The 22,297-nt window shown below is 52.5% G+C and overlaps 1 protein-coding gene across 1 annotated transcript in view; it reads right to left on the reverse strand.

Moving 5' to 3' along the window:
* Window positions 1-4,121: 4,121 nt before the first annotated feature.
* Window positions 4,122-22,297, reverse strand: part of MARCHF10 (membrane associated ring-CH-type finger 10) — an 84,574-nt gene continuing 66,398 nt past the window's right edge. Inside the window, exons 8-10 of the mRNA XM_007456750.1 lie at window positions 13,546-13,659; window positions 7,308-7,350; window positions 4,122-4,183 (exon numbers count right to left, since the gene is read on the reverse strand). Coding sequence (XP_007456812.1) covers window positions 4,122-4,183; window positions 7,308-7,350; window positions 13,546-13,659 — 219 coding nt within the window. The remainder of the gene's footprint in view (window positions 4,184-7,307; window positions 7,351-13,545; window positions 13,660-22,297) is intronic.

The raw sequence follows: 22,297 nt of genomic DNA on the forward strand, positions 1-22,297 counted from the left end.
AGTCAATGCAAAAAAATTAACTGGCTTCTGATATTGGCTGATGGCAGGACTGTAGTTTTAGCCATTTCAGGGAAATCCTGGTCAGCTCAGGGTTTCTAGTCCAGTTGGCTTTTTTTTTCTTTCCTGCCCAGCACCTCTAAGTTCTAAGGTCTTGTGGGGTGTCTGGGGATCTGGCCCTCAGTCATTGCATGGCCCTATTAGCTTATGCAAGGAGGCCTGTCTGTATCTCTCCTTGGGACTTGTTCTAACTAATTCTTATCAACCATGAATTAACTCCTTTTATCCTCTCAACACATCATCAGCTGGGTGCTACTGTCCCACTTTACAGAAGAGAAAACAGAGGCACAGAGAGGGGAAGGACCCGCCATGCCACTTCTCCACCCTCCCTGCTCTATAAAAAGGTTGGGGGGCGGGCAACTGGAGAGAACCCCTCTGTGATCCTACAGTCAGCCTCTGAGGCTCAAGGGCTTTGTCTCAACCTGAGACATCTCTGCCGAGTTTCAGAAGCCTCTTTTGAGTACAAGGGCTGAGGGGCCTCTTTCCTTTTCTTCTTGTACAGCTTCCCTTCCCAAGGCAGTGGGGGAGGGACACCTGGGTACCCTGGGCTGGGGCCAGACTTCGGGATACTATGCATAGCCTTGCGTAGAATGGGGACTTCCCTGGCGGTCCAGTAGTTGAGACTCTGCGCTTCCACCGCCAGGGGGCACAGTTCGAGCCCTGGTCGGGGACTGACGTGCAGCGTGGTGCAGCCAAAAAAACGGAGAATTGGGTAGTATGCATAGAAATGAAGTGGGGGCTTGGTGCATATACTAGACATTTACACTATTATGGATATTTTAAAGCTCACACTCACCTCCCCAGTGGGAGTCAACTCACCCCAAGGCGCTGCAGCAACAGCGTGCTCTCCCCTCTCCCCTCCTGCCGGCTCTTCATCTCACCTGCCTGGGTTGGTGGCTTTTGGTGGCTCCCTGCTGCCTATGTGTGGACCCTCAGCTCCCTGACCTGGCCTGGGGGCTCCCCAGCTCCCCTGCCCAGCAACCCCATTCTAGCTGGTTGCTCCCACCATGCCCTTCATCTGTGTGGGCTCCCTGTTTCCCTTCTCTCCACCACCCCTCTGCTTGCCTGGGCTCCACCATCCTTCAAGGCCCTTTTCTGCACCCCTTGGCTCTGGGGACCACCTATTCCCCTGACTTCCTGGGCTGGTCAGGGATGTTGCCCTCTCTTTCGGGCAGGCCAGGAGCATGACTTCACCCTATAAACTTGGGGCATCACTTAACTTCCCTGAGGTTAGGTTTCATGATGGTTTAATTTCTGTGTCAACTTGACTGGGCTAAATGATGCCCAGATAGCTGGTAAATCATTATTTCTGGGTGGATCTGTGAGGGTGTTTCTGGAAGAGATTAGCATTTGAATCAATAAACTGAGTAAAGCAGATCGCCCTCCCCAGTGAGGGTGGGCATCGAGGGCCTGAATAGAACAAAAAGGGAGAGTAAGGGCACACTTTCTCTCTGCTGAGCCAGGCCATCCGTCTTCTCCTGCCCTCAGCACTTCTGGTTCTCGGGCCTTGGGACTTGGACCAGGATTCATACTCTTGGCTGTCCTCGTTCTCAGGCCCAGGTTTGAACTGGAACCACATCACCAGCTTCCCTGGGTCCTCAGCTTGCAGATGGCAGATCGTGGGACTTCTCAAACTCCATAATCATGTGAGCCAATCCCTCATAATAAATCTCTTTATATATCTCTCTATATATCCTATTAGCTCTGTTTCTCCGGAGAACCCTAATATACGTTTCCTCCCATGTAACATGAGGTTACTAATATCTGCCTCATAGGCTTATTGTGGGGATTAAAGATAAATATAAAATGCTTATCCCCAGGCTCAGCTCCTAGGAAGAGCTCTTTAAGTGGCACATGTGGGCTCGTGTCACCTCAGTTTGACTTTTTCTGTATATGTCCTGCTGCCCCAGTTAAGACTGAGCTCCAAGAAGATGGGCATCGTGCATTTCTCCTGTGTCCTCACAACATAGCACATAGTTAATGGTTGGTAAAACTACCTAAAGAGCTAAAGGCTTAGAAAGACCCTGTGTCCTATCCAGTGTGACTCAACCTCTAATAGGTTCTGGCAATATTTAGCCAGTTATAGAGGGGGGAGATAGCCCTTTTCATCACTGTCTTTTAATAAATGAGACTTGGTCCTTAGGGCACCTCGGGCCATGAGAAGCCTCACCGGCAGATCCCTGGGCTGCAGTGATGTTGAATTGATGGTGCAGGTAGATGTCTGTTCTGTTGCATCTCTCCCCACCCAGACCTCACAGGAGGCACTCCTGCTTGCGTGCGTAAATCCTTCATATAGTTTCCCCAAACCCAACATTGACTGATGTAAACCTGTAACGGTCTCAAGGTAGCTGCCTCAAACCCTGCCACATCTTACTGGGGGTTTGGCCTGTCAGAATGTTTACCCGACTGCCTCAAATTCCATCAAGCTCTCTATAAACCTTATTTTTAAAATATGCATTGTCCCTTCTTAGATGTTTCTCAGTATTGGCTCCTGGACAGATCTTTTATCTTCAGTCAACCTTAAAGTTCGGTTAAAAATAAAGACCCATTTTCTCATAGAATGATCAGGGCTTGGGGGCTCCATTTGTGAACGGAGGAACCTGAGGCTTTAGGAATTTTGTGTACAGCATGGAGATATTTTCAACTTGAGTGGCTCTTCTAGGCTCTATTCACATTCAAAGATGCCCCTTTGTTTGGATCTGGGATCTTGGTGGAATCTTACTTGTTTGCAGTCCCTGAGTCTCTGTCTAAAGTGTGGAACAGATCAGAGCAGTGGGACGAGATTTTGATGTAATTCAAGGCTAGCTTTCCTAAACCCTATTGGCATCATAATTTATTTGGGGGACCCCCTTGGCAGCAACATCTTCAATGGTCACTCCTGGTCTGAGAAGGGCGGGTCTTGAAGGTGGGACGGGAAGCCCGTCTTCCTCTTCCTTTCACCTTTTTCTCTCTCTCTCTCTCTTACCCTTTCTCAAATCTATTGAGGCATATTTTACAATTATACAGAGTTCGCCCATGTTAAGCGCACAGTTCAATGAGCGTTATGCATCCAGTTGTGTGAACATAACCACGGACCAGCTTTTAGAACCCCTTCATCAACCCATAAAGTCCCCTCGAGCCCTTGCGCAATCTCCGCTCCTCTCCCCAACCCCAGAGCAACCACTGCTCTGTCTCTACAGTTGTACCTTTTCTAGAAATTGCATTTCAGTAGAATCATACAGTATGCAGTCTTTCATGTCTGGCTTCTTTCACTTAGTGTAATGTTTTTGCAGGTATCAGTAGTTCATTCCCTCCATCTTTTATTCTTTTTTGACCTGTCTTTGTTTCTCTCTCTCTCTCTCTCTCTCTCTCTCTCTCTCTCTGACACACACACACACACACACACACAAACACACACACTTTTCTTACTAAATTCTCTGCCCTTTTTGCATCCTAACTCTTGATCTGGTCTTTGGGCCCTAAGACATAATTAGGAGAGAAGTGTGGAGTCCATGTACCAAAACTTCTTAAGTGGGCACCTACAGAGGGCGGCTGGCCAGCTAGCCTGTCCCTGCCCGTGGGGCCCCAGGATGTGTCATCCATCGTGGCAGTGATGGTGGGGAGCAAGGGGAATGGAAGTTGAGGCCCTGAGCCTTTGTCCAAGGAGAATGGAATGAGCACAAAACGAAGCTGGGTGAATAAAGTCGGTTTACTGATTGTACTCGGGGTGGAGTGAGGCCTGAACGGGCGCCCTCAGCAGGGGGACCTGAGGCCACGGGGCCCACCAGGGCTGCTGGGTCCCCTTGGGCTTCTGGGCTGAGGGGCAGCTGCAGGGCAGCCTGCGGGGGCTCAGCAAGGCCAGGTCGCTTGGTCTGCGCTGTCTGGGATTAGGCTGGTCGCTGTTGCCGTCTGTAGATGCTCAAGCCAAACCCCAAGAAGACAGTGGCAGAAGGTTGAAAAAGATAATTTTGCCAACACATTGGTTTCAGTTTCAGTAGAGAGGAGCAGGAAGGGAGGCATGTGGGGATGTAGGGAGGGCTGCTGATGGGAGAGGTTTCCGCCCAGCTCCATGGCCAGCTCCCTTGCTAGACCACTTGGCTGTTGCTTTCACAAATGCTACTTTCATTCCCATCTCTCCACTCGGAACCTGGAAAGCAAGAGCACCTCTCAAGCTGTGGAGCCACGGCAGGCCGTGGGATCTGGCATGGAGGGGCGTGGCATCTCTGCCCTTCCTGCCCCCTCCTCCCCCAGCCCCAGTGACCCCCCCACCTACCCACACACACGTGCGCATGTGTGCTACAGGAACCCCAGTCTTTCAGAGATCAAATTGGCTGGAAACAGAGGGTCACGTGATGGGAGGGAGGGCAGGAGGGCAAAGAGGCAGGGAGACGGCAGTGGGGTCGGAGTGGAGGATGTGGGGTGGCGTGCGGGCTTTTCTTTATTCTTGGGGAAAACTCTTGTTCGCAGTACATTTCTGTTCCCATTGGCCTGAGTGGGCGCCCCCTATGTGGAAGCGGTTTCTGACTGGAGAGGAAAGGCAGGGGAGCAGGAGTAATGACTCCCCCCGTCCCTACCTGGACCCTCTCAGCATCTACCTCCACCACAAGGAGGCCCCAGCCCCATGAGCTGCCCCCATTCTTTCACTCCTGTTCTTTCCCCCAAATCTAGTTGCCTTGACTCTTATGTATGGCGGGGAGGAGCTCTGGCCCAGCCTTTGGCTTGAAGGCTCTCAAGCCTACTCCTGTCACACCTGTACTGGTGGCTGCCAGAGGCATTGTTCCCCTCCCTGGTCTCGGACGTGGCTGTGGTGACAGTTATTCGTGCCAACTGGGGAGCGGTTGTCGGGGGCGGCGGGATGGGGTACAGAGCTGTGTGACAGGTTGTTAGACCCAGCCGCACCCAACCAGGGACTCTCCCCAGCTGCCCCGACCTCTGTGCCACCTGTGGCATTTTGTGTGTGGCCTCGGTTCCCAGGTGCAGGGGACAGGGTGAGGAGGTTGGTATGGGCACCACAGAGCCACGAAGAGGTTGGCATCTCTTTGTGTCACCTGGTGTGCCCTGCTGTTTTGCCTTTTTCCCTCCCTGTTTATCTGCATCGAGCTAGGGCGGCAGGTGACAGCTGTGACTCAGCTCTGACAACCCAACTTAACAAAGTGCTGCCAACCAGGTGAGTCATGCCAGGCTGCCGGAGACCAAAGAAGGGTGGCCCCAGGGGGAGGGCGGGAGGCATGTGGATCTGCCTCCGGCTGCCCTGGCTCCTGTCTTGATCATGGCTGTGGCGGGAAGCCAGGCAACGGCGGCGTCCGACCAGCGTGCCAGGACGGTGTTCTGTGCAGGGCTGCCCCTGCCAGCGTCTGGGGTGTGTGCAGGGCTCAGGGCAGGTAGAGAGGGCCTAGACCTGTTTCCAGGGGAGAATTGGCGGCCCCTACATTGGGACCGGGACGGGGGAGCGGTGGATCCTAGAGCTAGTCCCAGCTTCCTGAAGACGGATGTAAGTGACATCAGGGGACCATCTGCCCCAGAGCAACACGGGAAGGCAGGGTCCCCTCGGCGGAGACTCCTTTTTAAGCACCACCCCAGGGGTGCTCTTCTCCTGCCCTCTAGAGACGTCCCCCTTCCCTGGGGCTCAGGCTTGGAGCCGGGGTGCCCCTTCCCCATCCCCAAGCTGGGGTGTGGGTGGGAGGCTCTCCCTCCTGCTCAGGGGCTCCCCAGGCAGCAGGGCGGCAGCGGCCCCCGCTGGGCACTAGGGGTCGCCCCTGCCCAGCCAGACCCACCCGGGCGCGCCCGGCGGCAGCAGGTTTCCTCCAACTGGGAAGACCGCGGGCGCCTCCGGGGCGTGCGCCGGGGAGGGTGCCGCCGGGCGCGGCGCCGAGACCCTGTCCGGTGCCTCGCGCCACCGAGTCGTCCTGGCCGAGGCGCGGGGGCCGTTTCCGGAGCAGGGGCTCTCGCCGAAGGCCGGGTGCAGGGCGGGTGCGTGCGCCTGCACACAAAGGTCCGCCCTAGACTTCACAGCTCCCTGCCCGCTCTCCCTTCCCGGCTGCCCGAGGGGGAGCAGCCGCTCGGGGTCGGCCCAGGCGACGGCGCCGGGGGTCGGGCCGGCCGCCCCGAGTGGCCCCAGGGCCTTGCGAGGGCGCAGGGGGTCGCTGGGTCCTCACCCGGTTCGGCTGGACCCCCGCGGTGGCGCCCGGGACTGGGACTCTGCGGGTTCCTTTTGTGAACGGTGTGAACGGAGGGAAGGGCCCTCCCCCGCTCTGAAAATGGTCAGCCCGGGTTCTCGGGACTGCGCGCCCTGAATAATAGATTAGGTGCTGTAGGGTAGTCATCTGGGCCCCACCCTGCGGAGCTCTGAGCTGGTTTAGCTTCTCCTGCAGACGGGTCTGTTGGGGGTTCCCAAAGCATCACCGTGACCGGCTGCATCAGGATCACCAGGGGCCCACCCCATCACCTGAAACGGAATCTCTGGGAGGGGCCCAGGAATCTGTACTTTCGGTAAGTTCCCCAGGTGATTCTCATGGCGGAGCCAGCGTGGAAATCGCTGTTCTAAACCTTTGAAGGCAGGCAGTTGTGAAATTTCTCGCCAGAACAGCCTCTGGGCATGGAATTGTCACCTCCCAGTTCACTGTAATGTTTGTTCTCCCAGCTGATGGAGAAGTTCTTCCCAAGTCTGACTGCCAGCCCGCCTGCTTTCATTGAGCACGTTTTCTTCAGTTGGGTTTTCTATGGGATAATGAGCCTGCTTGAAGACAGCTGTCCCGCCGCCTTTGACTTGGCCCGACACCTGTTTGTTTTCCTTGTTCAACTTCTGAATCCAACAGGCCCACTTGAATGGGCCAAATAGTGAGAAAGTCCAGTAAATCCAGTACTAGCTTGTGAATGACTGCTGTCCCCTCAGGTAATGGCTAAACAGTGCCTTTCCAAAGTTTAGAAGAAAACCCAAGGGGCTCCCCAAGGGCTGGACGCTGGTGAATCCCAGCAAAGGGAAAGGTAAAAACCTGTAGCAAGTTAACCTACACCCGAGGAGACCGTCCTCCCTTTGTTGGCCTTTCCCCTCGCTTTCAGGATGAATTAAAATTCTTATCTCCTCTGCATCCAGCATACTTGGACATGCCTTCCCGATTGCTGCAGTTAGAGTTGCCCAAGCTTTGTGGGGTTTTTTTTGCCTCTGGGTGGTGGTCATTACTTCCTTCCACACCATTAGGTTCAGCACAGTCACCGAAAGAGAGCAAATTAGCAAACACCCGCAACATGGCAGGACTGATCCCCAAACCTACTTTCATTTTCTTCCGGTCTGGGTTGTGGGTAATTTCTTGACAACTATGAGAAAGGAGACAATGTAAAATGAATCATTTTTCCAAAGCAATTGTGAACAGATGTCTAATTCCCTAGTCTCGGGGATGTTCTAGGAATCCCTTACGTCGCCTTAAAGGGGCAGAGTAAATGCGTGGAGGTGCCAAGGGCAGTGCTGATAATCAGCACCTGTGAGGCTTAGGCTCATCCTAATGAGAGCCTCGGCCATAGCCCAGGTCACCGTCGCTGGTTTGGGGCTTCTAAATTTGGCAGTGTGAACAGACTTGCTTCCTTTCAGCAATTGATCTGAATAGCAGAATCCCATCCTGACGGTCCAAATCGCATTTACAGGCCGTGGGGTGAAGGCCGCGCTAACTGGCCACTTGCCTCACCACTGGCTTTTAAACAATCGGTTGTATTCTCTGCCCGGCAGGAAGCAGCGGGCCCATCAGGGCTCTGGGCTCCCTCTTTGTTCTGACTTTATGGCCTTCTATGCCACAATAAGAAACACTGTGTACTCCACGGGAGCCCACTGTGCCAGGCTGCAGAGGGGCCGGTGCTCTTCCCCCAGGGGGAAGAGGGGCTTTGTGACAGGCTGGGGGACAAAATAAGGGGTGCTGGACACTGTTACTAGGGCAACTGCCTGGCCATCGTGGAGGCAGCTGTGGCCTCTGGGTCCCTCTCACCGGAAGGCCAGGGGGAGGGCAGGTGAAGGATGGAATTTCTTCTAGGGCAGCAGGTCCTGGTTACCTGGTAAATGATACATCAGGACTGTGCTAGCAATGGCCTCCGTTTTCTCCAGGCTGCTAGGATGACCTCATCCTGCCTCTAGATTCCGTGCCAGGGGATGGCATCTTTCTAAACCAACTCTCACACGCCACCAGGAAGCGCCATCTTGGTGAGTGGGGAAGCTTTCCCAACTGTGGGCCAAGCCTGGGCCTTGCATCCTTTGGGTAGATTCGGTCCTCTGAAGCAAGGGTTTCCGGTTTGGTAGAAAAGGTGTGAATGGGGAGGGCCTAGACTAAGTCCAGCTAGCCTCACTCGTGAATGGGCCAGTGGGGTTTCAGAGCCACTTCGAGACCCTCCCCGCCCCCCAGGCCAGCCACTGCAATCCCTTCCCCTCCCCTCCAGGTGAACATTTTCCTACAGGTGAGGTGTTAGTGCAGCGCACCTGGGGCAGAAGACAGAGGCGGGTGCTCACGCCAGGAGGGCATCATGGAAGGCCTGGGGTCCCTTCTGCGCTCTGCCTTTTGGCACACTGACAGGGATTCTTTCTATTTTACCTAGTTTAGCAAATTAGGCACTTGAGGGGTTTAGGGGAGCTGCTATGGGCAGGCAGGGAGAGGAATTCGGGGTCCCGGGTCATTTCATTGGGGGGAATGGAGAGTGTGGTACAGACCACGCCCAGGGCTAGGAGGAAGCCCAGGACAGGGGCCCCGGGGTGTAGGCCCTGAATACTGGAGTGTCCCGCGTAGGCGCGGAAAGGGAGAACGGGGAGGAAAGGCAAGCCCATTTAGCTTCACCCCGCAGGACAGCCCTGTGTCCCCATGAGACTAAAGGGTGAGCCCAAGTGGGATCAGGTGAGGCTGGTGGGGCGCTGTGTTCTCTGGAGACGCTCCCATCGTGAACAGCTGAAGTGAGAAAAGGCCACTTTCCTGCTGGGCATTTGCAGAGAATAACAGGCAATGCTCCCTTCAGCCTGTACCTCACTCTGTGCCCTCCTAAACCTGCCCCCCACCTCCGGTGCTCCCCACGTAGGGCCTCTCACCCCGTCCCAGGGCAGCAGCCACCCAGCCGGGCTTTTCCCCCTCCAGCCCACCCTCCACATGGCCGCTCACGTTCTCTCTCGGAAACGCAGGTCTCCCGGCCTGCCAGCCCCAGGCTAGAAAGCTTTGAGTGGCCTCCCAGAGCTTCACACAAACCCTTCACATCCTGCTTGCTTCCTGCCAGCTCCGGCCTCGCTCAGCTCCTTGACTTTCCCAGATGCGCAAGTCTTTTCCTTTCTGAGCCTTTGCGTTTGCTTCTGCATGGAATGCCCTTCCCTCCCCAGCAACCCTGGTCCGAGATTCAGCTCAGGCATCACCCCCTCAGCTGATCAGTGGACAAGAACAATAATGGAAGCAGCTTTGCCACCAGGCTCCCAAAGCAGTGGGAAGACTGAGGGCAGAGTACAGCCTAACTGGGTGAAAAGCAAGCCCTCTGAAACGTTGGCTTGTGTCCCTGAAGGCCCTGCCTGGAGAGTCTGTCCTGGAGAAGGAGTGGAAGGAGGGGGTGAGAACAGGGGCCCCTCCTGTCCTCTAACTCGCTTCTGTGTTCCTCCACATATGGCTCCATCTCCTGTCATAACACAAGGTACTTTTTTTTTTTTTTTTTTTGCGGTATGCGGGCCTCTCACTGCTGTGGCCTCTCCCGTTGCGGAGCACAGGCTCCGGACGCGCAGGCTCAGCGGCCATGGCTCACGGGCCCAGCCGCTCAGCGGCATGTGGGATCCTCCTGGACCGGGGCACGAACCCGTGTCCCCTGCATTGGCAGGTGGACTCTCAACCACTGCGCCACCAGGGAAGCCCACACATCTTGGTTACATGTCTGTCTTGATCATCTTGGTTACATGTCTGTCTCTTTAGACTCTTGAGTCCCTTTTAGGCAAAGCGTGTCTTTTTTTTTTAATTAATTTATTTTTGGCTGCGTTGTGTCTTCGTTGCTGTGTGCGGGCTTTCTCTAGTTGCGGTGAGCGGGGGCTACTCTTCGTTGCGGTGCGCGGGCTTCTCATGGCGGTGGCTTCTCTTTGTTGTGGAGCACGGGCTCTAGGCACATGGGCTCTAGGTGCACGGGCTTCAGTAGTTGTGGCACGCGGGCTTTAGAGCACAGGCTCAGTAGTTGTGGCGCACAGGCTTAGTTGCTCCGTGACATGTGGGATCTTCCCGGACCAGGGATCGAACCCGTGTCCCCTGCACTGGCAGGCAGATTCTTAACCACTGCGCCACCAGGGAAGTCCCCAAAGCCTGTCTTGATCATCTTTGTATTCCCAGAATCTAGTTTAGAACCTGGCACATAGTAGGCACGCAGAAAATCTTTGAATACATAAATATGCCTTGAACTTGGGAGTGTTCCTTTACCTTTTTCTCTCCACAAATTTGTACTATCACTTTCTCCAAAACATAGCTCAAGACTCGCCTCCTGGAAGAAGCGGGTATTGGTTCATTAGTTCATTGTTTGAGCATCAGAAGGTTACTGAGCACCTACTATGTGCCAGGCATTTTCTAGGCACTGGAGGACTGTGATGTACAAAAGAGATAAGGGGTCCATGTCCCAAGTTGCCAGTGACCACATCCTCCCCCCACCCCGCCTCTACAACCCTTAGCAGACCACATCCTTATCTGGCAAGTTTAGCGAAATTTACAGAATTTAGCAAGTTTGTAAGCACTCAGTGCTCCTGGCATCCATAGTGCCTGGGACTTGGTCAGCAGTCAAATATTATTCATTGTGTGCCCAGCATCATGGGAGACAAGTGTAGAAAGCTCACGGCCTCAATGGGGAGGCAAATTATTTGTTTATAGGATCGCTGGAAACCCCAGGAAGCCACAGTCAGGGAAGATCTTGGGTTATCAATATCACAGCCTCTGGGAATTCAGTGGGTCCGTTGGTTCTCTTGACCAAGGGCTACTTTCTGATTATTAACTGGTTTTCTAAATATGTGAGTCACATCTTCCCACTTGATCATAAGCTCCTCAAAGAAAGAGACATCATGGTATCATGTTTGGTAGCCACTTTCCCAGATTCCCATCTCAGCATCTGATACAGGCCAGGGCATGAATAAAGGAGGGAGTGAACGATCACTACCGTTGACAGGCACTCATCACTGGGTGTCTTACTGAGACACAGCCAGAAGCCTGGCATGAATGGGCTTTTTAGTTCTGGTAGGTAAAGGAGAGGGAAGGAGGGTTCCTTTCCCATCGTAGCGCCTCTCTTCTGCTAAACGTTACGCTTAGAGTGTGGGTGTTTTCTACAAGAAAATACTGAGACTCAAATCCAGAAGAGTGAGAATTTGACAGAAGCCACTTGTTTTCCGAGTTCCATTCAGGTACCTCTTTTTTTTTTTAATTTTTAAAAAAATTAATTCAATTTCGGCTGTGCTGGGTCTTTGTTGCTGCATGCGGGCTTTCTCTAGTTGTGGCGAGTGGGGGCTACTCTTCGTTTTGGTGCGCGGGCTTCTCATTGCGGTGGCTTCTCTTGTTGCAGAGCACGGGCTCTAGAGCGCAGGCTCAGGAGTTGTGGCACACGGGCTTAGTTGCTCCGTGGCATGTGGGATCTTCCCGGACCAGGGCTACGAACCCGCGTCCCCTGCATTGGCAGGCGGATTCTTAACCACTGCGCCACCAGGGAAGCCCTCCGGGTACGTCTTAACTGATTATTTGTGCTGGTTATTGCTTGGTGGTTTAAATGGGTGAGATCTATTTCAGGGAATCTCAAATTACACATAAGCTTGTGGGGAGAGAAGAGTGTCGCCCTGTCCCTTCTGCTTCCTTCCTCTCTGGCTCCCGGCCTGCTCCTGGCATCACTTACTGCCTCTCTAGGATAGTTTTTACCCGAACGTTCCCTAGAGCCAATGCTTTAGGGCCTAGGTTTTCATCCAATGGGTTGTACTGTTTGTTGCCTTCTTGTGTGTGCTTTGCAGTCCTGGAGGCTAATGTCACTTGCATTTGTTTGTTGATGTTGTGGCCATCTGTAACCTCTCTCAAACCCTAGGTGCTTTGAAGTTCAGCGTGCAATAAAAAGTTCATTAAAAAGATGTGGAATCATGAAAATGAGGTTACAGACATGTTAAACAAAGGGTCATTTCCTGCTTCCTGTACCTCTTTCTCAAAAAAAATGTATTTCTCTGAGGAATTTATGTCGCCACTAAAACTACGGAAGGGTGAAAGGAAGGATAGGCCTGGGTCAGAAAGAGGGTGAGATTCCTGAGGAGACAATTTTGGCAAAGACCCAGCCTTTTGTCTTAATTGAGAGCTTAGGGTCTAAGGGGAGAATTGAAGTCAGAAAGATGTAGGGACAGATCTCGAGTTCTTACGATTAATGGTTTGAACCCAGCATTTCTAGTGGGGACGGCTCCAAACGGATCACCTCGGCCTCCTGTGGTGCGAGGACTGGGGCCATGGCGGAGGACTGGGTTGGAGCCAGTGGGGTCCAGCCTCCAGGCAGTGACTGTGCCGACAGATGCCTCTTGTCCACTTGAGGTAGGAGGGGAGAGACACAGAGAGGAAAGCGTAGAGGAGGAGAGGTACGTGGATAAGGGGCAGAGCATCACTAAAGCTGTCTCGCGGCCCCGTCAGTGGCTTGCCCACTGCCATCCTGGCTTTCTTTCCAGTGGTGACCTTCTGATGTGAGCAGAGGTTGAGTTCCAAGCCTCAAGGGGTGTTCGGGCAACCCCACAACTAAGAAAATATCAGCGCCTGGCGTGGCTTTAAGGTAAGGGAGGTGCCCCTGTGCTCTGGCCTGGCCACAGGGAGGCATTTAACCAGGAGGGCAGTCCCTTGGGGCTCAGGGTTCTGACTTGACAACAGCCAAGTGTACTTGTACATTTCTGAGGTCCGCCTGTCCGTCGCCCACATTTTGGTAGAGTAGCAGATCTAGGCTTCTCTCTCCACACCACAGGGCCTCCTGGAGGGCCTCGGTTCTCTTATTAAAGGAAGGGCAGCCACAGATGATAATTTCTGGTAAATACACTGTCACTTCTCTAATGACAGATGGGACCCCATCAGCACCTTTGTTTCTTGGCATACACACACACAGACGCTGGAATAACACACCGTAGGATCCAAAGCAAAATAAACAGCTTCCCTGGCTGGGGGCGGGGAGGGTTCCTGTTTCTCATGGATCCTTCTTGCTTGGGCAGGGGGCATCCACACGTAATGCACACCCAGACCCCGCAACCTTGCTGGCCTCTATTCTGGGAGGCAAATATCCCCAGAGACTCACTTGCTTATATGACCATTCATGACCATTTAATTACGACTCCTGTTTAACAATTACGTGACTGTCACTTGCTTTGCAGCCAGAGGGCCACTGTGCCTACCCCTAGCAGCCACTAACTCTTAGTCCTAATGATGACAGTGCCATATCCCACCAGCTGACCTTGAGGACCTCAGTGGATGCACATCTAATAAACGGCAAGGCAAGGTTGGTGGGACTGCTGCCCGACGGTCCAGGCAGGGCCGGACTCACCCTCTCTCTTGCATCCTGACTGTGGTTGAGTCTCATGAGTTCTGCAAACCTCTGTTCATAGAGACGAAGCAGCAGCACCAGGCACAAGCCTGAATTCATCAGCTCGTTTTGTGCCTACATGTGGACAAGGAAGCTCTTAAATTCATCTGTAAAATATACATGGTCTAGATCATGGGGTGGAGGGTACCAGGCCAAGAGGGGACAAGAAATAGGACAAGAGCCTGAGCCCCAAGGCAAGCCCTGTCCTGGAGGACCAGAGAACAGAGCAGAAGGGGAATCCGGGGTGGAGGCCAGGCAGCCATCCTGGAATCCTTTACTGCCTAGTGGAGGGTGCTTGAAAAAGCTCCAGGCTTAGTCTCAGGCCGTGGACGTTTACTCCCTGGCATATGGGATCTTCTCGGACCAGGGCTTGAACCTGTGTCCCCTGCATTGGCAGGCGGATTCTTAACCTCTGTGCCACCAGGGAGTCCCCGTGGACATATACTGAGCAGTTACGTGCCACGGCCTTGAGCCGGATGGGAGGGACTTTGGTAGGTGGCTGTGGGGGGCTGTCGGGGCCTTTCAGACAGAGGCACTGCCTGCCGGCAAACACATAGAGGGCAGAGCATATGTTGGGCAAAATCGTCTACTCACTGGTGTGGCTGGAGTATACGGGGAGGGTGTTTGTTTTGAATTTTTAAAAAATCTTGGCATGGCCCGGGGAGATGGTAAGGTGGGAGACCGTGTTAGGCAGAACTGAGGTGTTTTGACGTCATGCTGGGTATATGTATGTGTGTAGCTGCTGGCCTCTGAGTAGAGAGGTAAACATGACGAGATGTGTGTCTTAGGATGGCAGACTTGTCTGTAGGAGAATCTGGGGCACAGGTGCCACGGGGCTGGGAGGGGGCACTTGATTTTCCTAGATCCCTCGTTTGCCCAGAGAAAGGGCCTCAGGCCTTAGTTCTGTACGTTTCTCCCTTTACAAATGGGCTTAACGATGGTCTCACCTAGGGGCTCCCCGTCTCCCCACCCGCCCTGGCTGTTCTATTATCATTTAACCCCCAGAGAGGGCATGCCCTGTGAACCTCAGGGCCTTTGCTCATGCTCTTTCTTGTGTGGTCTGTTGGCTTGTTTTGGTGCTTCTGTTGTGCATATGCTCCTCTGCCACTCTCCACCTTTCTAAGGCTGTGTGCACGACTTCCTTTACAGCTGTCACAGTGTCACCTCCTTGCAGAAGGCTTCCTGATGATATCCTCATTTGATCTAGTCATTCCCCCCTGAGTCCTAAGCATTTGTCTTTACTCTGTACACAGCATTTTGCACTTGTTAATGTTTTTGCTTTTTCTCGGTGGGTGGGTGGGTTGTATTTTTCTCACTGGTGCTGAGAACACAGGGAGGTTCCCAGGGAGGATCTGGCTGTCTGGATGACCACGGTGCCTCTGTCCTCGGCTCCTTTGGCCGTCTGTCCTCCAGAGCCTCACCCTGTGAACCTGCATCGACCCTCAGTAAATTCGTGGATTAGTGATGACTCCTCCTTGCCTGCCACTTTATTCCCCCATCTGTCCTCATGTCCAATCTCCAGGGTGGGAGGATCGGGGATGGGCCAGACGGTGCTCAGGAAGCCCTGGGGGAGTAAGATCCCCTGCAGAGGGCATGGCCCTTGACATCACCCTTGGGAAAGCTCGGCACCATTTTCCCAGGAGAACCGAAGCTCAGACTTGACCCAGGGAGCATCTCAGTGCCTCCTCCTTCCTTCTTCGGTGGCCCGAGGTGCTTCACAGGCCCATCATCCTGTTCCCATCCCGTCGAGGGCAGCTCAGGAAGCTGGCGCAGAACACACCTCTTCTAGGACGAAACAGCTGCCCAAAAAGGTGCCCAAGCTGAGCAAAGATCGATTTGCTCTTCCTTCTCCACTGGGGCTAGGTCCAGATCTTGGTGACCGCTGGTCCCAAGGTCACTGCTCGAGACCCCTCCACCACCCTACAGACCCGTCTTTAAAGGCTCTAGTCAACTGTCCTTAGCAGTTTGCCTCCTATTTTAGCCTTTCTCTCCTGACCTTGGCCTAGAGCAGGCAGAGAGGAGGTTGCTTGTTGCTACTTTTTTCTGTGTTAATGGCCTCCTCCCATATTCCCCAAGAGCTGGTGCCTCCTTTGCGGTCTTCCTCAGGAGCCACCGCCTCTGGGAAGCCTTCCCAGACTACCTACTGTTTAGCTCCTCCACACAAACCAAGCCTTGTCCCTCATTCGCTTTACCTGGTGCGGCGGCCTCCTGTGAGCTCCCGATGGCTCCCTCTCCCCAGCGCTCACTTCACCGGGAAGCCTTTCTGCTCACAGACACTCCGATGCGTAATGGCAAATCAATCAGCTAGAAAATGGCTTGGAACTATCAGGTTTGTCACAGCGTTCAGGGAAATCATTTACTTTTTATGACTCCATAAGACCCGGAGGCATGCAGATGAGAAAATATCCACTAATGTTTTCTGCAGATCATTTGAAAAGTCACTTCCAGCAGATTGTGTCTCTTCTCTGGTCTGTGGGAGGGAACCTGTTACTCGGTGCCATAAATCTCGCTGGCCCGGCTCCTTTGTGTGTGCCCTTTGCAGAGCCTGTGATGCTGGACAAAAGGGCCGGGCCAGCCAATCGGTGCAGGCATTTCATAGTCAGCTCAGAGTCATCCTTTATACTCGGAGCCACAAGTGGGAGGGATTTGTTATCAGAAAGAGTTCCGTCCATGGTATTTGTTCGGTAAGGGCAGAATGAGCTAGTTTTTGGAGCGTTATTTACTGGAGCTGCTCCCTCCCCTCCCCGCGCCAACCCAGTTGCATCACCCTTTGCTGCCCACATGCAGCAGCAGAGGTGGGGATGGGCGTTGGGAGACTTTCAGGGGAGGGAGAGGCATGTGAAACAGTGGATGGGGGCTCGGGAGCGCTCAGCCCACCTGCCAGATGTTTTTCTTCCTATTCTCCTGCCCCTTCATTTTGTTAAAATTCATTTCAGTCAAGAGATTTGCTACGGGTGGAAATTCTCAACACAATCCGCTCGAAGAAACAGACAGCCTGGCTGAACGTTCTGTCAAGTCTTCAGATATATTCATGGGATGCTCCCAGGAGTGAGGGTGATTAGGTGACTGCGCGTGTCCGAGGACATCTGTCTGAGGCCAGGATGGAGCGAGTCAGGCCTGTGCTTCTGAGCAATGACAGCCAGATGCCCTCTGAGCCCCTCCTGTGCGGCAGGGCCAAGGGCACGTCTCCGTCACACAGGGGGCCTGGGCCCCCAGAATAGGCAGCCTGGGGCCACCGTGCCCTGCGATGCTGGGTAGACTTTTAACTGTGCATATGGACAAAGGGACTCCACTGATAAACGGGCAGAAGTAGCCTGTGTTCTGCCTGTTTCTATTATGGCAAAATGAGCTAATACGAGTGGGCATGGTATTTCGCAAAGCCGAGAAAGCATCCAACAAGAGGCAAGAGCTAAAGCTAGGATTCAGGGCAAGGACCACATGTGCCTTGCCTGCGCCTGTGCTCCTAGTGCCTAGCCCATGCCTGGTATTTTCAGGCATCTTTTTTTTTTTTTTTTTTTTTTTTTTTGCGGTACGCGGGCCTCTCACTGCTGTGGCCTCTCCCGTTGCGGAGCACAGGCTCCGGACGCGCAGGCTCAGCGGCCATGGCTCACGGGCCCAGCCGCTCCGCGGCATGTGGGATCTTCCCGGACCGGGGCACGAACCCGCGTCCCCTGCATCGGCAGGCAGACTCTCAACCACTGCGCCACCAGGGAAGCCCTCAGGCATCTCTGAGTTAGGGCGGGGGTGAACTGCCGCCAGCCAGTGACTGGACCACTAGATGCCCGTAGCCCAAGGTGCTTAGTCCAGGTCCTGGGCACCCCCCCACTCCGGCTGCTTTAGCCTCAGGGGGCCGCTCTCCAGGCCTATAGGAGCTCCTAATCTAGCTGCTCCAAGGCTGGTAACAAGCCTTGACCCTACGGGGCCCAAGGGAACCGCTCAGTGTCTGAGAGATAGAGGGATAATCGGATTTCAGTGTTAGAGGCCACGGGCAGCAATGAACCAAACCAGGAAAACATACACTAATCCAAGCCCATGCACACCTCAGAGACCATTGAGAGTGCTGACTGGGCAGCTGCTGGGTGTGTCCACAGCCTGTGGTCAGAGGCTGAGTGAGGTGTCTGTCTCCCACGTGAGTAGAGGGTTTTGCCCTCAAGAGCCTCTGCCGTGGAGGGCTCACTCTTTTTCCTCTCCGGTCTTAAAAGGCTCCTCTGTGGGGAGGGTCTCTCTGGTCCTGAGAGCAGGTCAGGCCTCTCTGTGCTGTGTCCACAGCCGCTCGTCCACCCCCTGCTCTGATCCTCCCACACTGGGGTCCCTGCCTGCTGGTCCACTTCCCCACTATATGGCAGTGACTGTGTTGACCGTGGGCACTGCTGTATCTCCCAGCACAGTATCTGGCATACAGCAGGCACTCAACATGTGTCTTAAAAGTTTGGGCTTCCCTGGCGGCGCAGTGGTTGAGGGTCTACCTGCCGATGCAGGGGACGCGGGTTCGTGCCCCGGTCCGGGGGGATCCCGCGTGCCACGGGGAGGCTGGGCTCGTGGGCCATGACTGCTGGGCCTGCGCGTCCGGAGCCTGTGCTCTGCAGCGGGAGAGGCCACAGCGGTGAGAGGTCCGCGCACCGCAAAAAAAAAATATAATTTATTCCTTTACCAGTCCCTGCCCTGAATGTGAGTCTAACAAAATCAAGTTACAACAGCCATAAAGTACGTGAGCCTTAATACAGTTGTAAAGAAAAAAAAAAAAGTTAATGAGTTAAACTTCTGTGTTATGTGTATTTTTCCACACTTAAAGAAAAAAAAAAAAAAATTGACCCCTGGTCCCATCCCAGACTAATGAAATCAGAATCTCCGGGGCTGAGCCCAGGCATCGGTATTTTAATAGAAAAAAAAAAAAAGACATGCAGCTAAATGTTAATTTCAATTATGGGAGACTTTTGTGTGTTTGTGATTTTTATAACTAAGGAAAAGCAAAAAAAAATCTAAATGTGAAAAATGCACAAGAAAATAAGTTAGTGAGTTAGTTTGCTAGTTAGTGAGTTGAGGTTAAGTGCAGGCCAGCCTGAGCGGAAACCAGTTCTAAGCCTCTTCTGGTTTTGACCCTCTCTGGGTACATGTCTGCGTTTGGCATCAGCTACCCCACTTCTCAGGAAGGGAACTCATTTGCCAAGGAGTGAACGGCGTTGGGGGTTGGCTTAGAGGGCCCAGAGGAGCCAGGGTTTGGGAGTCGGAAGAAGGGCCTGGACCTCAGAAGCACAGGTGTGCACATCAACCTCCAAGGGTCAAGGGTCTCCCACCTGGGGACGAGCGGAGATTGTATTCCATCCTTGTTATCTTTGTGCTAAGTGACAGTTACTCTGGTCTTCATCCACGGAGAGTTTCTGAACTTGTCGAAGTCACACTTCCCTAGTGTCTCAAGTTTAACTCAGACTGTTAGCAAACAGACACCACTGAATTCACCACGGGCCATCGGAACAGTCAGAACTGCTGTAAAAGTGGGAGCCGAACTGCTTTCCATCAGCAGATAAATATTGCACATTGGTTCTTGGGACCTTTGTTCTCCCACCAGGGTGGGTCTGTCAATCTAGTTTCTTCCTGTGATTATAATGAAGGGCATTTTCAAAAGGCTTTGACAGCCTGTCAAGTTCTCACTGAAACTAATTTGAACTCTCTTCTGCTTCTATGTCGTGTAATTACTGTGCTGGATATTTTCCATTTTCCCCTCCAGATACACTTTCCACCCTGCTCTGTGGCCCATCATTGGCTGATCTCAATGGACTGCATTAACTAGGCCCCCTTGTCCTCTGGCTCCCCACTGGGTTCAGCCAATGGGAGACCCTAGCTGGAGACCAGAGGGTGGGAGAAGAGAGAGAGGCTGGGGTAGTTATTCCCCTCGTCCCCTCTCTGCTGGGCAGCGGTGTGGCCATGGCAGCTTTCCCCTACTGAAGGTCGCAGGCTGGTGGTGACTCTCTCCTGTAGCCACAGCCCTCCTGATAACTGCCCCCTCCCCTTGTCACTCCAGGCCTAGGGGTGGTCAATTGCCGGTCCCAGAGTGCCTAATCATTCCTTGTTGCTTTTACTATCCACATTTTGGCCCTTCATTCAGCTCTCATCACTCGCCCCTTGTGCATGTGCCACCATCTCTTTCCTGCCCAGGCCCTGGCTGACACGATTACTTTCACGGTTCTTTTTAGCATGTGCTCATAGCCCATTCTCTCAGCTGGTAGGATGCAGTGAGGCCGAGGTTACAGGTATGACCCCTGTGGGGGCCAGTTGGCTTTGTTCCGTGATGGATTCTGGCTTGGTCCTGGTACCCTTAGCTTTCTCCCTTGAGTCTAAAGAGGTCAGGCATCTCTGGGGCTGTAATATGACGGTTCTCATTCACCAAGAATCTTCTCTGCTCAGGCACTGTCTTAGGTGATGTACTGGGGTCTCTTCCTACATCCAATCTTTTGGGGTAGGAATTATCATCTCCCACTTCCTACAGATGAGAGAACTGAGATATCCAGGGTTGGTGTAGTTTCCTCAAGGTCACAGGGCCACTCGGGAAGGGAATAGGATGTAGGTTCACATCTTAGTCAAAGCTGGTGTGCTTTTTGGCGCGGTGGGCTGCCTCGGGCTACATGCACGCACACATTTTTGTGCAACTGGAAAAAGCTGCTGTTAGAAAGCCGGTTCTACAAGTGCCACTGGTGAGCCAGCAGTATGTGGTGGCGGCAGCAGCTTCGCAGAGGGAGAGCAAGGTGAAAATGCTTGGGACCAACTGGGGTCTTTACTAGACAAGGCTTTCCCCTGGGCTGCATGGAGGTGGTGATGCCTGCAGAATATTCTGGTGGGATTCGGGTAACCCCGGCCTTGCCTGGTCTTGTCTTTCCCGGGAAGTCCTGCAGGCTCCACTCCCTGAAATAATCTATTCTTTGAAATGACCTCAGAGAAGCTGTCTGCATCTAGCTGGCACCCTGACCTCAGGCACTCAGAGGGCCTGGTTCCTTTCAATTGTTTGACTGCAGCATCCTCAGGGTCCAAGAATGTGAGTCGCTTCTGTTTCTCATCTCAGATCTCAGTGCCGGGGGGTTACGACTGAGTGATTTGAGACCCTCAGGCCTCAAAATGTTGGGACTCAAAATACTGAATTGTTTTCTCAGGAAACTACTTTTTTCTTCCTTTCTCTCCACCTCCCTCCCCTCAACTTCCTGACGCCCAATCTTCAAGGCTGGGATGGCGTTATGTCCATTATATCACACTTATTGGTTGTGCTGCTCAAATCTCCATTCTTTTCTTCCTTCTCTCCTTCCCTTTCTTTCTCTCTCTCTCCTTCCCTCCCTTTCCTTCCTTCTCCCTTCCTCCCTTCCTTCCTTCCTTTCATCCTTTCTTCCTTTCTTGTCTAGCAACCTTAGGATTTTAAAAATGTAACTACAGGATTGCCCACACTCACGGGCACCATTTTGACTCAGCTGTGCTTTTTGCAAAAAAAAGGTCTGGATACAGACAGGCTAATGATCTGAAAGCCAAAGTGACTCCTCTGAAGAGTGACATTTTAGTTGCTAACAATGATTTTATAGTTTTTAAATTATGTGCTTTACAGTCGTGATTATTAATCATGTTTTTCCTAATTGTGTGATGAGGGAGGTCAGTCTTGAATTTTAATGGTAATGATGGGCTCTTTTCTTTTGATAAATATCTATTGACTGCTTATATGGTGCAAGGCATCTTCCAGATCAGCACCACCCAGTAGAAATACAATATGAGCCACCAATGCAAGCCATATATGTAACCTGAAAATTTCTAGGAGCCACATTAAAGTAGTAAAAAGAAACTGGTGAAATTAATTTCAATATTGTATTTTATTTAACCCAATATATTTTAAATGTTATCATTTCAACACATAATTAATATAACATTATTTATGTGATATTTTACTCTCTCTTTTTTTAATATACTGAGCCTTTGAAATTTAGTGTATAACACAGCACATCTCAACAGGAAGTAACCACTTGTTCGTGAGCTACCTGTGGCTTGTGGCTTCTATATTGGGCAGTACAGCTCTAAATAGAAGATTGTTTGCCTGAGAATTGGGCAGTGAACTATTATCCTGGGCATAAATCACCTTCCCACCTAAGGTTAACTCACAGTATTAGAACTTCAATCCAAATGCCTCAGAAGAATTAATTCACAAGGTGTTAAAAAGCACCTTTTTAACCAGTAGGGGAATTCCCTGGCGGTCCAATGGTGAGGACTCGATGCTTTCACTGCTAAGGACCCGAGTTCAGTCCCTGGTCGGGGAACTAGGATCTCACAAGCCGAGAAGCACAGCCAAAAAAAAAAAAAAAGCACACAGTAGGTGCTTACTACATGTTTTTAAACCTTGAGCAAAGCAGTTCCTTGTTACCCCAGAGTTACTTGATATATAAATTGGAGACGATTTCCTCCAAGACCCTAATTTTTTTCTCTTGTTATTAAATTATTTCAGCAAATTTGGGCATGAAGCTTGCCAGACTATTCCTATTTCTGTGTGTCCAGTCAGCTACTGTAGCTTCCTACTTTGTCCCTGACAGCAGTGGGACCTCAGCAACCAAGCAACCAAGGGCAACCAAGTCTTCCAACCCTCCAGTGGTCCAATTTAGTAACAGACCTTCTCAGAGAAGCGAGCTAAATTAGGAGACTCCCAGACTCACGCCCTGCACAGGGCTTCTACGTTCCTTGTATCAGGGAAAGA

Source organism: Lipotes vexillifer, unplaced genomic scaffold, assembly GCF_000442215.2.
Source record: "Lipotes vexillifer unplaced genomic scaffold, Lipotes_vexillifer_v1.1 scaffold299, whole genome shotgun sequence".
In the NCBI taxonomy this organism is placed as follows: Eukaryota; Metazoa; Chordata; class Mammalia; order Artiodactyla; family Lipotidae; genus Lipotes; species Lipotes vexillifer.